Source organism: Rhinolophus sinicus, chromosome 1 (assembly GCF_057876585.1).
Source record: "Rhinolophus sinicus isolate RSI-liver-muscle chromosome 1, RSI-T2T, whole genome shotgun sequence".
NCBI lineage: Eukaryota > Metazoa > Chordata > Mammalia > Chiroptera > Rhinolophidae > Rhinolophus > Rhinolophus sinicus.
This window is the reverse complement of record NC_142501.1, coordinates 202,265,661-202,282,108: the sequence shown is the minus strand read 5'-3', so window position 1 is coordinate 202,282,108 and position 16,448 is coordinate 202,265,661. Positions and strand designations below refer to the sequence as shown.

Sequence of the window (16,448 nt, the reverse complement as noted above, 5' to 3'; positions counted from 1 at the left end):
TGGTATCAATATTGGGATAATTAAATGTATAGAAGGCAGAAATATTGATCAGCATATCTAACACTGATTTTTTTTAAAAAATGATACCTGAGGCAGGTTAGCGAAGATCCCTGTGCACATGGGCTCTTCTAACCACTTAAAACAAGAGAACTTCAAATGTTTTCACGGTTCTGCAGAATACTGTATATTGTTCTCAAATCGCAAAAACTTTCTATTCTATGTAGGCAAAAAATGGAATGAGATTAGACTTTTGTGGTGAGAACCATGCAGAAAAGTCAATACATTTTGCTGTTATTTTCCAGGCTTAACCTATCTGCAAATTTAAATATCAGCATCTGGAAATTTAAGCAAATACCTCATGTAAAAAATATTAGGTATTCACAATCGCTCTCTCGTGTGCTCTCATGTTTCTGTTTTTGATCCTTTTTTGCAATCTTTGCAGTCAATATACTAGTATTTTGGCTCTTTAATATTCACTGTTTATTTTTGGCCCCAACTTGCGTTATGCCATATTTTGCCTCTATAGTAACAGGTGAGCATATTCTTGACACTTAACTGTGTCTGATCCTGTTTTCTTCATTAGTCCTGTTTCACTGGTCCTGTTTTCATCTTCACCTGTTGAAACACTCCTGTTAGATTTACAACCACACTCTAAAACCGTATAGCACCTACTTACTAATTGTACCTAACTTCCTCTTATTTTATGTCCTCATTTTTCATTTACCTCAGTTTCTTATCTTATTTTTATCTATTTTATGAATTTCCATAAGCTCCCTACATTTTTTTTGTTAGACCTAATAATTGTTAGACCTGGTCCTATAAAGTTATAAAAGAGAAACTGAAGAACCACTGTCACCACTAGATTCCCTGGATATGACTATGCTAAGCTTTCTATTTAATCTGTTATTCCCAGTCCTCCATTGAACACAGACTTCTTCACAGTGATATATCATGTGATGGGTGGTCCTCTGAAAAATTCAAGAGTATAGTATTACTCTTGAATTTATCTGGTGGTAGTTAAGTATATAATTCAAGAGTATAGTATAAGAGTATATTATTAATCAACAAATTTTAAAAGGGCGATTCTACCAAGTTGGTTCTTACCATATTTGTATGTATGTTTGATTCTAATAAGTGTTAATGTATCGTGTTGAAGAGAGCAGAAGCAAGTGATCTACAAACACTCATGTCCATGGAAGACAGTTGGCACAGGTGTAGGTTCCTTGTCTTCTAAATACATTTTGAAGTAACAGTATCTCAGTAAATGGGACTCTGTGGCATTTAAAAGCAAGTACATCAAGCATATTCTGTAATATCTATGTGCGGGGAGAATGTGACTGGATAATAATCAGATGCACGCATTTGCTCTTCTCCCAATGGAACAATAAGCTTATTTTGTATCTGTTGCTAAGAAATAGAAATTGTATCTCCTTAAAATATCTCTCATTTTTAAATCAACTACTAGTTTTGGTCTTTATTTTTGTTAGATAGTTGTTTCTTTTCCCTAGAAAGGCTCATTGGAGTTTATATTATAATTTATTTTCTTTAATAAAAAGAAAATAGAAGCATCACCTAAGATTTTCGTTTGTTTGTTTGTAGCGTGGAGACGATCAATGATGGAAACTTTCACATTGTGGAACTACTTGCCCTGGATCAGAGTCTCTCCCTCTCTGTGGATGGAGGGAGCCCCAAAATCATCACCAACTTGTCAAAGCAGTCCACTCTGAATTTTGACTCGCCACTCTACGTAGGCGGTAAGCTCTCTTCCAAATCCAGTGGGTTCCCAGACTAATTCTGAAGTTGCTGGTGCCTGGCAGCATGGCAACTGACCAGTAGTGACCAGTCATTGAAAGATGGACAACTAGGAGGGTAAAGAAAGAGCCCTAGATGGGTGGTAAGGGACAGTTTTGTAATCCCAGCTCTGGTTTTAGCTAAATGTGTGGTTGGCGTAGAGAAGGACATTAGTATTTTTTTGTGTGGCTATCACATGCCAGGTGATTGACATGTCATGTAATTTCGTCTTATTATTTGATCTGGTTAGAAAGCTGATGAGCGGTCAAATCAGACAATGAAGAAAATGACAAACACTGTGAAGTTACATGACCCCACCCCAACTCCCTTGAGGAGGCAAGCACTACCAGCCTCCATCAAATGTCACCTGCTGGAATGTCTGGGCTACCATTTGATACCGTGTTTTCCCGAAAATAAGACCTAGCTGGACCATCAGCTCTAATGCATCTTTTGGAACAAAAATTAACATAAGACCCAGTCTTATATTTATTATATAAGACCCACTATTGTGTGTGTGTGTGTGTGTGTGTGTGTGTGTGTGTGTGTGTGTGTATATATATATATATATATATATATATATATAAAATATTATATTACATTATATTATTATATTATACCTGGTCTTATATAAGACCGGGTCTTATGTTATATTAAAATAATACTGGGTCTTATATTAATTTTTGCTCCAAAAGATGCATTAGAGCTGATGGTCTGGCTAGGTTTATTTTCGAGGAAACACAGTAACTCATGTAGATGACAGTATAATTATTAATGAAATTGAATGAATGAATGAGCAAACTAAGTGTACAAACTGTGTTTTTGTTTAGCTGTAACCTTAATGTTTATGAACAAGAGAGAGGTCTGGGAAGGTGGATTAGGGCTTGAAGTGATAAAGATTCTGGAGTTTATTTTCATGCAAGAAGTCAGATGAGTAAATAGACGAGGAAGGAAGTGTAAGCAAAATTCTGAAGTAGCCCAGAGGAGAGGGCTTATACCTTTGCCCATTTCTGGAGAAGTCAATATAAACTTGGAGACAGAGAATTTCAAATTTAGGCAAAGGAATAAGAAAGCATGTGATGTCGTATTGAGTGGCAATGAACCAAATCACATTGAATCAAGTTGAATTGACTGATAAAATTCACTAATTTTGCAGATAAATTAGCTAAAGCTTTTGAACACATCAGTGTAGCTCATTTCTTCACCGTCAACAGGTATTTTCATGAAATTCATGTTATTCCCTTGAAAATAGTAACCTTTGGCTGCTACATGATTTCTTAAGTCCTCAAAGCCTTCCCTGACAGCATTTTATGGAATTGTCCTGAATATCCAGAGCACTTCTATTTTTAATAATTTCTGCTGTAGTAAATTCTTAACTTATTGATAGAGTTTCATTGTTGTCAGCAATAGTAACTCTTTGGTTCAATTCTGTAAATATTTATCGAACACCTCCCATATGCTGAGAACTAAGTTAATAGATGCATGAAAGATATGCAGTTGAAAACAATTACCTATCTTCTGTGCCCAGGGGAGTGGGGAAGGCAGACGTGTTTTCCAGTAATCAAATTCATCACGTGTTAGGTCTGTGCAGCAAGTTGACTGACCTAGATGCTTCATGGAAATCACAAGTATGAGATGCCTTAAAAGGCAGAAGCCTTCCATTCTGCCTGTGCGAGAGTTAACAGCCGTTGCTTTGAGATGGGTGAAGCAAGGCGTGGGTTTTCTTGTGGTCTGAGAGAAATTCTCTTTACTAAACACATACTATGTGCTCAACACAAATACTTCTTTTACAATCGTAATTCTCAGAGACTTTAGGAAGGAGGTGTGATTTTTTGTTGTTGTTGTTTAACAGTCCTAAAGGGACAGTGTCAGGGACTTCACAAAACCCGTCCAAGTTCACAGAGCTATGAAGTGATAGCCACCTTATTTGAGTCCAGGTCTGTCTGACCCCAGAGCCACCTGTATTACCATTCACTTCTTAACATAGAGTGGAAAGAGAAGCAATCTAAGTTTTGTGGCTTTTTGTTGATGTCTGGATTTTTCCTTCACTTGATTTCATTATGCTTTCAGTAGAAACCATTCCATTAAATCGTTTGAAACCCCTTCAGAATGCAGTGAAAAAGGACCCTTTCCTTCCAACTCAGAGAGTAGTCTCAAGGATAATTCAGATTGAAGAGCTACAGGGCAATTGTAAGACCATTGCCCTGAATTCTGTCTAACAAAGACAGGACAACCTGAGTAAGCAAAGGAGAGCGAGGTAAACTAGCTCTCCTTTTTCTCCAAGTTTGAAAACAGGGACGCTCCCCAAGGAGGACACAGAAGGTAATGCATCCAGGCCTTAAGCCCCTTGAAGTATTCTCTAGCAAAACAGGGAAGTAGCTTCGCCTACCCTTTGGTTATCAACTACCTATGATACAGACTTTACTAAATACAAAACAATCTAATCCTTATGCTTTTCTGTGTAATATTCAAACCAGAACATGTAGTATTAGCTAATGGGATTTAAACAAAAAGTTGTTTCTGTGTCTTGGCTACCAGGAATAATGCTGCAAGGAACATAGGGGGACGTGTGTTTTTACGAATAAATGTTTTCAAATTTTTCAGGTAGATACCTAGAAGAGGGATTTCTAGGTCATATGGTAACTCTATTCTTAATTTTTTGAGGAACCTCCATACTGTTTCCCGTAGTGGCTGTACCAATTTACATTTCCACAAACAGTGTATGAGAGTTCCTTTTTCTCCACAGCCTCTCCAACACTTGTTACTATTTGTAACGTTATCAACAGCCATTCTAATAGGTATGAGGTGGTATCTCTTTGTGGTTTTGATTTGCATTTCCCTCATAGCTAGTGATGTTGAGCATTTTTTCATATATCTGTTGACCGTTTGTACGTCTTCTTGGAGAAGTGTCTGTTCAGGTCCTCTGTACATTTTTAAATTAGATTGTTTTGTTTTTGTTTTTGTGGTTTGTTTGTTTTTTGCAGTTGAGTTGTATGAGTTCTTCATATATTTTTCATATTAGCCCTTCAGCGGAGGTATTATTTGCAAATATCTTCTCCCATTTGGTTGGTTGCCTCTTTATTTTGTTGATGGTTTCTTTTGCTTTTTAATTAGATGTAGTCCCATTCATTTATTTTTGCTTTTACTTCCCTTGCCTGTAATGTCAAATTCATAAAATCCTCTCTAAGACCAAAGTCCGTAAGTTCACTACCAAATTTTTCTTCTGTGTATTTTATTGTTTCAGGTCTTACATTTAGCAATTTTATCCATTTTGAGTTAATTTTTGTGTATGGTGACATATAGCAGTTTCATTCTTTTGCATGTGGCTTTCCAATTCTCCCAGCACCATTTATTGAAGAGTCTGTCTTTTCTCCATTGGTTGTGGCTCCTTTGTCAAAAATTATTTGCCCATATATATGTGGGTTTATTTCTGGGTTCTCAGTTCTCTTGCATTGGTCTGTGTATCTGTTTTTGGCCAATACCATCCTGTTTTTTGTCACTTTTTAGTATAATTTGAAGGCAAGAGGTGTGATACCTTTGATGCATGATTGGATACAGAAGATGTGGTACATGTACACAATGGAATACTGCTTAGCCATAAGAAAAGATGAAACACTGTCATTTGCGACAACATGGGTAGATTTTAAGAATATCATGCTAAGTTAAATAACTTAGAAAAAGTAAAGAAGCATCTGATTTCACCCATGTGTGGGATATAAAACAGAAAGTAACAACAACAAAAAAAACTCAGACACCACAGTATGGTGGTTACCAGACCGTAAGGGAAGTGGGCGGGGGGGGGGGGTGGTAGAAGATGGTAAAGGGTGTCAAATATATGGTGACAGGGGGTCAAATATAAGGAGAATTGACTTTAGGAGACAAACATATAATGCATCACTCATATATAGATGACTTATTAGGTTGGTGCAAAAGTAATTGCTGTTTAAAAGGTTAAAAATAATTGCAAAAACCAAAGTTACTTTTGCAGCAACCTAATATTATAGAGTTGTACACTTGAAACTTATACAATCTTATTAACCAATGTCACACAAATACATTTGATAATTTTTTTTAGAAAGTTAAGACCTGCACATAAAAACCCCTACGCGTGTCACAAATGCCCCCATTCCACAGAGGACCTCAGCTTTGACACTTGGTCCCTTTATTGTCATTGAGATCATTAAGGTTTTTCTATAATTATCTATTGATTGATAGATTGATTGAATTCTGGCTCTGGCTCATAGCATAGAAGAAAGACTAAAAGAAAAAAAAAATAACAGGGATCTACCTCTGCTTATTCATTAAGACCTAATCATCTAGTCAGAAATGTGCCAAGCACGTGGAAAGATTGGCTGAGAATAGTTCTTGATTGCATGATATCCTATTAAAGTAAATATGTGTGTGATGTGTCAGTATTTTCATTCACAAATTACTATAATCCAAACCGGACCTCTTACAATTGTTAGCTTTGGGAAAGAAGGAACACATTCCCTCACTATTTCTCCTTGGTGTGGAATATCCCCGGTCTGCATTTAGTCTTGACACGTGCATATATATGTGCTGTACTCCCGTCAAAATGAGCTATTAAGATACTTTTGGAAGACGTTCTTTTTTAACTTCCGAGGAAGGGACCATAAATAGTGGAAATTAAAGTCCATACATTTGTGATGGATGGGTAAGATTAAATTAGAGGAACTTATTCCAGAGCCAGGAATTGCCTGTCACTAGTCCTCTCCTGGAAATGACACATTTCATCTTTCTGACTCCATTCTACAAAGAGCCCAGTTTCCAAGGCCCGGTGGACACAGACCCAAAGCCTGCACTCCTGAAACTTCAACCCCGAGATGCCTAATTCAGAAACTGTCGAGGTGTGACCATGGGCCACCAGCGTGACAGTCACCTGAGATGCATGTTATCACTTAGATTTCTGCACCCCATTCCTTCCTCCCGGTCAGAATCTCAGGGTGGGGCCTGGGGGGCTGCCTTCTGAATTCCCACTTCTGATGGTTCTTATGTGAACCAGCTTGGAAGCAACTGTTCAGGTCCATCCACTGCCATTGGAACTGGGAAAGCCAAGCCCAAGTTCACACAGAACCAACAATACAGACTTTGACCTCTAGCCTAGTGGTTTTGTGCAGCCAGCTTGCTGACTTTGGTGCCTGCAGGAACGCAAGCAGGGCTCCTTTGAATGGGAAAGATGATGCTGCTGAGAGGCAGGGCCCAAAGAGAGCTGAGGTTCCTGGTCCTTAGAACCATTGAACCCCCTGGAGAATGAGAGCCGGGCTGTCCCCAGCCTAGACCCTCCAGCCAGAAGCTCAGAGTCCAGGTACAGCGAGGGCATAGCACTGGAGAGGGAAGTCAGCTGCTTCGAAGGCCTCCTCTTCCCTCTGCTTCTCCCTCTGTGACCTGGACGGTTGCCTTGTGTGGGATCCTATCCAGCAACTATTTCAGGGTCTGGCTTAGGCCATGGAAAGATTCCTCAGTTTTTCCAAAAGAGGGTTACTAGACGACTGTCACTAGTGGAATGTGTGTATACAAAGATTGCAAATTCTGTTTTTGGAGGAATTTCTTTTATAGTCCCTATTTCTTAGAATATGAAGGCTTCACTCTCAATTAGCAAGAAAAAAAAAATGATGTGAATGAGGTGCTGTCCTGATAGGAAGCCTGGGTGAATATTTCAGGGACTGACATCCACGACTGAACGTGGGACATTGTCGCTGGTGAGCTGGATGAGGTGCTAGCTTAGAATTTGGCAGGGCCGGGGTGAATGGTCACTGTGAACCCCTGCTCTCGCCCTTTGAATCTTGATGGACTGAACCGAGACTCTAGAGATTGCAGAGGCTCCTTTGTCTGCTTAATTCAAACTCAATCTTACTGGATGATATTGACTATCCCGCCAAGCTCCGTAGGCACTGGATCCTTCAGTATTAAGGGCCAAGACTGGTCAGGGGGTAGATTACTCACCCTGCTTCATGCAACTCCAGACTTCCAGGGGAGTGTGTCCAGGTTGGGGGCGAGTGGCTGTGCAGAGAGAAGGGAACACTAACCCTTCCCCCGTCCCAATCTTGCCTTTAGGTACAGTAGCTCTGCTTTTTAGGTTTTATATATTTATGTCTCCATGTAGGTTTGGTTTGAAACAAATATTAAAAATTAAAGATTGACCATCAGTGAACTAGGTTCTTTATTCTAGTTGTTCGTGAGAATTGCCCGGAGCATCTTCCGAAAAACCAACACAGAGAAACACACATCTCTCCTCCCTCCCCCACCCTGCCCAGCAATCAGATCAGGAGGTCTGAGCTGAGGTCCCAAGCATCGGTATTTCTTCAGAGATCCCATGTGATTCTCATGTGCATCCAGGTTGAGACCCGTAGGACTGGATGCTTGTGATCTCTGTTTCTCTGAAAGAAGTATCCCACAGACTGCCTCCCTGCTCGAAGAGCTGAGGGTCTGGGTGGCCAGCAGCTGAGGAGCCCCCAAAGAGCCTGACCCCTGACCTCCTGTCCCTCCCCAGGCATGCCCGGGAAAAACAGTGTAGCTGCAGCTCTGCGCCAGGCCCCCGGGCACAATGGCACCAGCTTCCATGGCTGCCTCCGCAACCTGTACATCAACAGTGAGCTTCAGGACTTCCGCAAGGTACCCATGCAGACTGGCATCCTGCCCGGCTGTGAGCCATGCCACAAGAAAGTGTGTGCCCACGGCACGTGCCAGGCCAGCCGTCAGTCGGGCTTCACCTGTGAGTGCGAGGAAGGATGGACGGGGCCCCTCTGTGACCAGAGGACCAACGATCCCTGTCTTGGAAATAAGTAAGTTTGGGCTACTTAATAGTTAAACATACATCCCCTCACTCGCAAAGCAAACCCTAAGAAAGGAAGGAAGGAGTGGCGGGAGGGAAGAGAAAACGTCAGCCCATTAGTACTATCTTACATTCCTTCCATCATCCTCCCTCCATCCTTCTCCTGTCTGCTAACACATTTTCTTTCCTGCGTTGCTCGTCTCCGTAGGTGTGTACATGGCACCTGCTTGCCCATCAATGCGTTCTCCTACAGCTGCAAGTGCCTGGAGGGCCATGGGGGCGTCCTGTGCGATGAAGAGGAGGATCTGTTTAACCCCTGCCAGGCCATCAAGTGTAAGCACGGGAGGTGCAGGCTCTCAGGACTGGGGCAGCCCTACTGTGAGTGCAGCAGTGGATACACTGGGGACAGCTGTGATCGAGGTAAGCCAACCCAGCTGGCACCCGCCTCTCTTGGAAAAGCAAGAGGGGGCTCCACCTTTGAAGAGAGAGAAAGAGAGAGCAACAGAAAGAGAGGAGTGATACGCGGCACGCCAAGTCTTTGCAAGACTTGGCGTTGCAGCTAGTTATCTATTTCCCTGTGGTATTAAGGTACCAGATGTGAAATGTCCTAAGCCTCCCCTGCAAGATTTTACACAGCTCTCAGATGTCTCCTCGCAACTTGATTTGCTGTGAAAATACTCCTCCTTACCTTTCATAGAACCACATTTACTTTACTGCCTTCTTACTTTTACCTGCTATTCTCATCCAAACATATTATTAATTCGTCTTCTGGCACCGAGCAGAGGGAGCTAATAATTCTGCTCCAGTTTTAGGATAAAATCACCTGTGACCTTGCAATCAAACTGATTTATCCCAGCAAATTGTGCAGGTGAGAGGGATGGAAAGGGCTGACTTGTTAGCCCACCTTCCTCCTCCTGTGTCTGCGTGATCAGGACGCCCCTTGCTCCAGCTGGATTTCGTTGAGTGTATCACAGGGACAAGACAAGGGGAATATGCCCATGGACACGTTAAGCAGGTGTCTCTTTTTGAACTAGTTCATACCAGGGTAATTTATGAAGCTAGTGGAACGTTCCTTGTATTAAGTAACAGACTGAATGATATTAAACTTCAGATCTAATAAATTAAATTGCATCCTCTCTGAAGCTGCTCCCTGCGGTAAACAAAACCAGCTGTTCCGAGTGTAAAAACAGAAGATGTGCATTTTCGCAATAAAGGAAAAGATGTAGGAATCCAATTTTCTTGTCAGTCCAATAGCATAGTATTTATCGTTCACATACATAGTATCCACTCTGCTGAAAATAAAGGCCCCAAAGAAGCAGTTTTCAAAGCACAGAGGGCTGTGCCACCAGCCCATCACGTGTCATGTACACAACCTTGAACATAGCGCTTACAAACAGGAAGCAAAAGCAACCCCTCCTGCAGTGAGTAGCGCAGTCTTGGCGCCTCCGTGTGGCTTATCGCGACTGCCCTTAAAATGCTTGTGCTTTCTGTTCTTCTCTAGAAATCTCTTGTCAAGGGGAACGGATAAGAGATTACTACCAAAAGCAGCAGGGCTATGCCGCCTGCCAAACCACCAAGAAGGTGTCCCGCCTGGAGTGCAGAGGCGGCTGTGCGGGCGGGCAGTGCTGCGGCCCCCTGAGGAGCAAGCGGCGGAAATACTCCTTTGAATGCACTGACGGGTCTTCCTTTGTGGGCGAGGTGGAGAAGGTGGTGAAGTGCGGCTGTGCCAGGTGCGCGTCCTAACCGCCTCCCCGCAGCTTTCGGTCTCGGGAAAATGTTGTCTGCGTCTTGACCACGTTGGACTCATTAATGCTTCATAGTGGAAATATTTGAAATATATTGTAAAATACAGAACAGACTTATTTTTATTATGAGACTAAAGACTTTTTTTCTGCATTTGCAAAAAACAAATTTAAAAAAAAAAAAAAGCTTGAACCATGGCTTCCCGGGCACTGGAGAAGGATGAAGGATGGTTCGATCTGGAGGCACGACAGCGACAGACCCCATTCAGCTCGGGGTCACCTTTGTAACATGCTGAAGACACGCGGAAGCACACGCAGGAGGAGGGAGGGGCGAGCGGCAACTGCGCTGATATGAACTTGCCCAGAGCTGAACACCCGTGTACCCTTGTCCCGGTCCCTGTGGTTCATGGGGACAGACCAAGCACACATGAGTGAGTGAGGACGAGGCTGAGGAATGGAGCTCCAGGATTCACAGACAGGACCAACGGATGAGAAACGTGGTGCAACATATAAAGTGTCCTGAAGAGCTGGGTTGCATTCAGGAGAGAAGATGGGAGTGCTAAAATTTTATCCTCTTTTTCAAATGTCAGCATGTTAGCAGAAGAAGCACACGAAAGTGTTTATCTACCGTTTTCCAGTATTAATTTTTTTGTAATATAAATGATAAAGGAGATGATAAAGAACCAATAGATTATTGATAAATAAATTAGTAATAATATGAATTTTTGTTTCTATGAGTTCTAAACAGCCCTATACAGTATTCAGTTTCAATGAGAAATATTTATTGTATCAAAGTACATTGTACTTAACATTTTAGGCCATCTTTTTGCTGTTTCTCGATGCTTTAATATATATTAATTTATAATTGTCCTGATATTTTTGTATATTTTTCAAACTTAAAAAAAAAAAATCAGGACTTTTTTTTTTTTTTTTTTTTTTTTTTGGCAAGTACTAACATAAGGTGTTATCTTGGGATAAATATGTGTTGGTCTGTTTGTTTACTTTGCCATCTGACCACTGGTGTCACTGACCTACTGGCCTCATTCAGGACACCTGCAGAGCATGGGGAAAGTCTGTGTGTGACATGGTCACTGTACAGAAAGAAGTGGCCCCTCTGCAACCTGTCCTTACAAAATGCAAATGCTGTGTAGCAATCGACACTAGAAAGTAGATCTTTTACAAATTAATATTCCCTTGACCTTTTTGGCCCTTGTTTGGTTGGTGGAGTGGCGAGAGGAAAAGGCTGTAATGTCAAGAACTGTGATTTTTTTCCCCCCAAACAATAAAGCTCCTTTATTACCTTAATGTTCCCATGTTAACATGTTTGCTGCTAAATTACAGTGTAGAATTGATAATGATTTATAGTGGACTGTGCTCTTCCCTTGTTAAAATCCCAGGGTACCCTGTAAAGATGCAGATGTTTCTTTCCAAAAACTTTTTTTACAGAGAAAATTAGATGTACATGTATAATTCAGTGTGCTTTGTCTTTCTCCAGACTAATATCAGTGACACTACTGATGTTTGTAAATTAAACAGATATTTACTTCATTAACAGCTTGGTGATTTTCTTAGAAAGGGCACAATATTTAGAGTTCCTTCCTTAAGAATTCCTTAACCAAAGTGATACAGAAAGTAGGAGAAGAGAACCATACTTTTTGTTGTTAGAAATTGGTTTGACATCAGTATATTGTCACATCTGGGGAGTCGGGAATGACCATATGAAAGAGATGGATTAAAAAACAGATTCTATGCTAAGAAAAAAAGTGCATATTCAATTAATTTCATCCCCCAAAAAGTATAAGGTGAAGTCTAACTAAACCCTGAATGGTATTTTTTGTTTTAAAATTTTTTTTTATATTGGGGAACAGTGTGTTTTTCCAGGACCCATCAGCTCCAAGTCAAGCCGTTGTTTTCAATCTAGTTGTGGAAGGCGCAGCTCACTGACCCATGTGGGAATCGAACCAGCAACCTTGGTGTTATGAGCACCGCGCTCTAACCAACTGAGCTAACCAGCCGCCCACAAATGGTATTTTTCTGTTTCGTTCTTTTCCCCTCAATTACAACCAGATGGAAAACAGCAAAATGAAAAGGGCCTTTCTCCACAGGCGCTCTCAGACAGGAGCTGGTAATACCAAGGTACCATCCAGAACAGGGAAATGATATTGACTGGTTGGAATACTAATACTCACCCACCATGCTAAGATTTCTTCATTTCTATGTAAGAAAATTATGTGTGCATGTGTACACACACACACTTTCTCTCCCAGACACAATTGTCCAATCATTTATTCACTCTTCTGTAAAATTTCTATCTACGTTTTAATTATATTAATTTTATATAATCATTGTGAAACCCCCTTTTTTTAAATTCCTATTGGTTGCTTCTTTTTTTTCAAGAGTTGAAAAACATTCATTAAGCAAAGCCACATGTGCAAGGATGACGTGACTTAGATTTGTGTCTATAGGTATGGGTTATCTGACTAGCCAGTGTTTTTTGAGGGCTTATTATAAAAAAGGCACTTATGCCAAGGGCTGTATGTGAAATACATCATTCAACTCTCCAAACCAATGGGATTGTGTGCTTCCTATTTTACACAGGCATAAATGGCTCAAAAATGGAGCTGAGTTCTGCCTTAAGCCCTTCAGATGTCTGCTCAGGACAAACAGGTGGCACCTCAGGAACTAGGACCTTCTCCCAAGGGACGGTTAGGCCTTGGAGCTTTATGTCCACGGCACGGTTATTCTCTCTATCGATTGTGTTGATCTAAGTCATGTAGATTAGAGGTGTTTGTTTGTTTCTGTTTTTTAAGGGGAAAAAAGTGAAATCTTAGTAGTGTACGGTCTGTATTCTTTCTCTTTCCTACTTATAAAGGCACAAAATAGAATTATGTTTGCCTGGGATTTGGGCTGAGTTAGCACGTTTCTTAGGGGATTGTTTGCCTCATGATGGAACTGCTTTCTGCACATGAGCCCTTCTTGGAGAAAACCCGATAGCAAGATAATTACTAGCAAATGAGACAAATTAAGGGCAATCATTCATGTTATAAAAGCCTCCTTACTTATAAAGCCTTTACCATAAGATTGCTTTATTCTACAACATTTCCGACAGATGCCAATACGTTGAAACAAGCAAACAGAAAAACAATTGTACGTTTCAAAATCAAAGTTACTACACAGAATAATGTACATTTGTCATCTGCAAACATAGAGTGATTAAAAGCAAAAAGTCATCCCTAATGTGTTTTCTTTTAAATTCTCACATAAGTGAAGCGCCATCAGGAAATATCACAGAGATCTGACATGTGTTCAATTTAATAAGATGTGTACATTGAATAATAACTATCTCAATCTTTGGAATTGTTTTCACCACAGATTTCCTGAAATTATTTCTAAGCAATAATAGACTAACCCCAGTTTTAGAATTGCTCTGAGCATTTTCTCTTTTGGAAGGAGCAATTTGTCAGCAGCAATTCTCTCTGGAGAAATGATTGAAAGATAGTTAACGATCTTGAGTGTTATGGTGTCATCTGCCTCCTAGAGTGACCATTATTTCAAAAGGAATACTTGTGGAAACACACAAGCTATAAAGAGTCTGTGAAGCTTTATATAAAGCTACATAAAATACATAAGCTATTTTCATTCTTGATCCTCTGTGTACTCAAAATTCATTTAAAAACACATTTTTATTTCCTATCTGCTACCATGTGTAAGAAACTATGCTAAACTTTGATCTATAGTTTCAGATGAAAAACATTGCTTCTGCCACTTTAGAGCATACATACACTCCATGCAGTTGGAGTTGAGGTTCAAGTAGGTAATAGATTGTTATACAAATAACCAAATTAATATTCATTTCAAATTATGATAAGGGTCATGAAGGAAATTGTGAGAGGCTAGTAAAAAGTATAACAGCAGAACCCAATCAAATACATACTGGGAGGTTAGGGGCTGCCTCTGTGAGGAAGTGACATTTAAACTGAGTCCTGAGCATAAAGTAGGATCTAGGATGGAGGCAGATGGAGATATAATTACGTTCGTGAACTCATCCTAGAAAAGGTGTTCCATACCTCATTGCTGAATATCACTATGGTCACCTTCGAAGTATTCCCCTTGGGAAGCTATGCACTGACGCCAGTACCTGGTCCACCCTTCAAAGCAATGTTGGAACTCTTTTTCTGGAATGGCCATTGAGCTGTCATCGTATAACCCTTGATGTCCTGAATGTCCTCAAAATGTCTTCCTTTCAATATGTCCTTTATCTTCAGGTAAAGAAAGAAGCCATTGGGGGCCAGATCAGGTGAGTAGGGAGGGTGTTCCAATACAGTCATTTGTTTACCGGCTAAAAACTCCCTCCCAGGCAGTGCTTGGTGAGCTGATGCATTGTCGTGATGCAAGAGTCATGAATTGTTGGCGGAAAGTTCAGGTCGTCTAACTTTTTCATGCAGCCTTTTCAGCACTTCCAAATAGTAAACTTAGTTAACTGTTTGTCCAGTTGGTACAAATTCATAATGAATAATCACTCTAATATCAAAAGAGGTTAGCAACATCTTTGCAGCAAGTTTGCAAACTTAATTATCAGACCTTCCATATGCGGGTATCAAGGGTGGGGGTCTATGAAGAAAGAACAGCCTATATGTGGGCCTGGAGGAAAAGAACTCTTACGTGGTCAAGGAAACAAAAGAAGTTAAGTGTGGCCAAAGGGAGGCATATACAGAGGGTGCCAAAAATATGAATGCAAATTTTAAGGAAAGAAAAAAACTATTAAAATTGTAATACTCAATGTATACTGATAACAAAAGTTGAATACAAGTCACGTTTGACTTCTGCAATTATAAGAGTTGATCAACGTGGTTACCGTCAGTGTCCAGACACTTCTGATTATGGCGAACTACTGCTCTCGCAATGTTGACCAAACGGTCCACGTGTGTGTGTGTGTATATATATATATATATATATATATATCCCTGGTATTTATAGAGGCTGCATCTCTCAAGATGCAGTGAAACACTACTGCTTTTCCCTAGTACTTCTTGAAGTTTGGGATTCCTTGATAAGATGGGAGCATCCTAGTAGATGAAGAAAGATTCTACCTCATCGGTTGGAGTCACAGCTCTCTGGCATCCTCACAGTGTGTCACCCTTAATGCACAAATATCGGATGGTTTTCCATTTGACTCATTTCCGGACTCTCTGGCCTTGGTGTGCAGCGAAAGGAAAGCATGTGAATTTTCAAAGCATGGATGGGTTGGCCAGCAGTTACTTTCCTTAATCCAGTCTCATCAGCTTTTGAGGGCATGGAAATCCCTCTGAGATTTCAGAAATATTATTCATAATTTTTAGTGTTATTGTGAGTACTCATATTTTCTTTGTCTTCAGAGGTATTCATTTGAAAGTTGAGGAACTGCATTAAAACACAACTAACTAGGTGCTATTTTAAAACGGAAATCCATTTTTGTTGACATTTTAAAATTTCACTGCAAAGAGATGCTCAAAAAAAAGATATAGATGATATGAAGTGAGTTTATAAGCCAGAAAATGACCACTGTATTCCATACATTAAATAAATACCAGGGGTGCCAAAAATAATGTATACAAGTAGACACTTTGGTCAATGTTGCTCAAGCAGTAGTTTGCTGTAATCAGAAGTGCCTGGACGCTGATGGTAACCACTTTGAGCACCTTTTGTAATTGGAGAAGTCAAATGTGACTTGTATTCATCCTTTGTTATTGGTATAAATACAACTTTTTTTCCTTTCTTAAAATGTATATACATTTTTTTGGTATGCTCTGTATATGCAAGAGTTCTTTGCCAAATGGGTTTCTCTATTGCCTTCTTCTCCCTCCCACAAAGGGGAAATAGAGGACACGAGGACACTTAAAGTACTGTGTCCAGAGATATAAAATTCAGCCAAGTGGAGGCATTGCCATCCTACATTTGGGACTTGCTTTGTCTTTGTGTCAATATGTGGGTGGTTGAATTTGGATTCTAAAGAAAATCTAACGTTAAAAAAATATATATGCACCAAAAACAAGGGAGTGGGAGAAACTGCCAAGACAGTTGTCTAAAAATCTTTCTGTCATTAATCTTACTCTCCCTTCATGAAGTGGCTAGAATTGCTTTTAGTT

At 40.3% G+C, this 16,448-nt stretch overlaps 1 protein-coding gene across 3 annotated transcripts in view; it reads left to right on the top strand.

Moving 5' to 3' along the window:
• The window catches only part of SLIT2 (slit guidance ligand 2), a 331,024-nt gene extending 320,515 nt beyond the window's left edge, over positions 1–10,509 (top strand). For all 3 annotated transcript variants that reach the window (XM_074321782.2, XM_019743903.3, XM_019743900.3), the window contains 4 exons: positions 1,600–1,754; positions 8,300–8,591; positions 8,790–9,001; positions 10,083–10,509. In XM_074321782.2, the coding sequence (XP_074177883.1) occupies positions 1,600–1,754; positions 8,300–8,591; positions 8,790–9,001; positions 10,083–10,324 (901 nt within the window). In that variant the 3' untranslated portion in view covers positions 10,325–10,509. The remainder of the gene's footprint in view (positions 1–1,599; positions 1,755–8,299; positions 8,592–8,789; positions 9,002–10,082) is intronic.
• Positions 10,510–16,448: the final 5,939 nt, after the last annotated feature.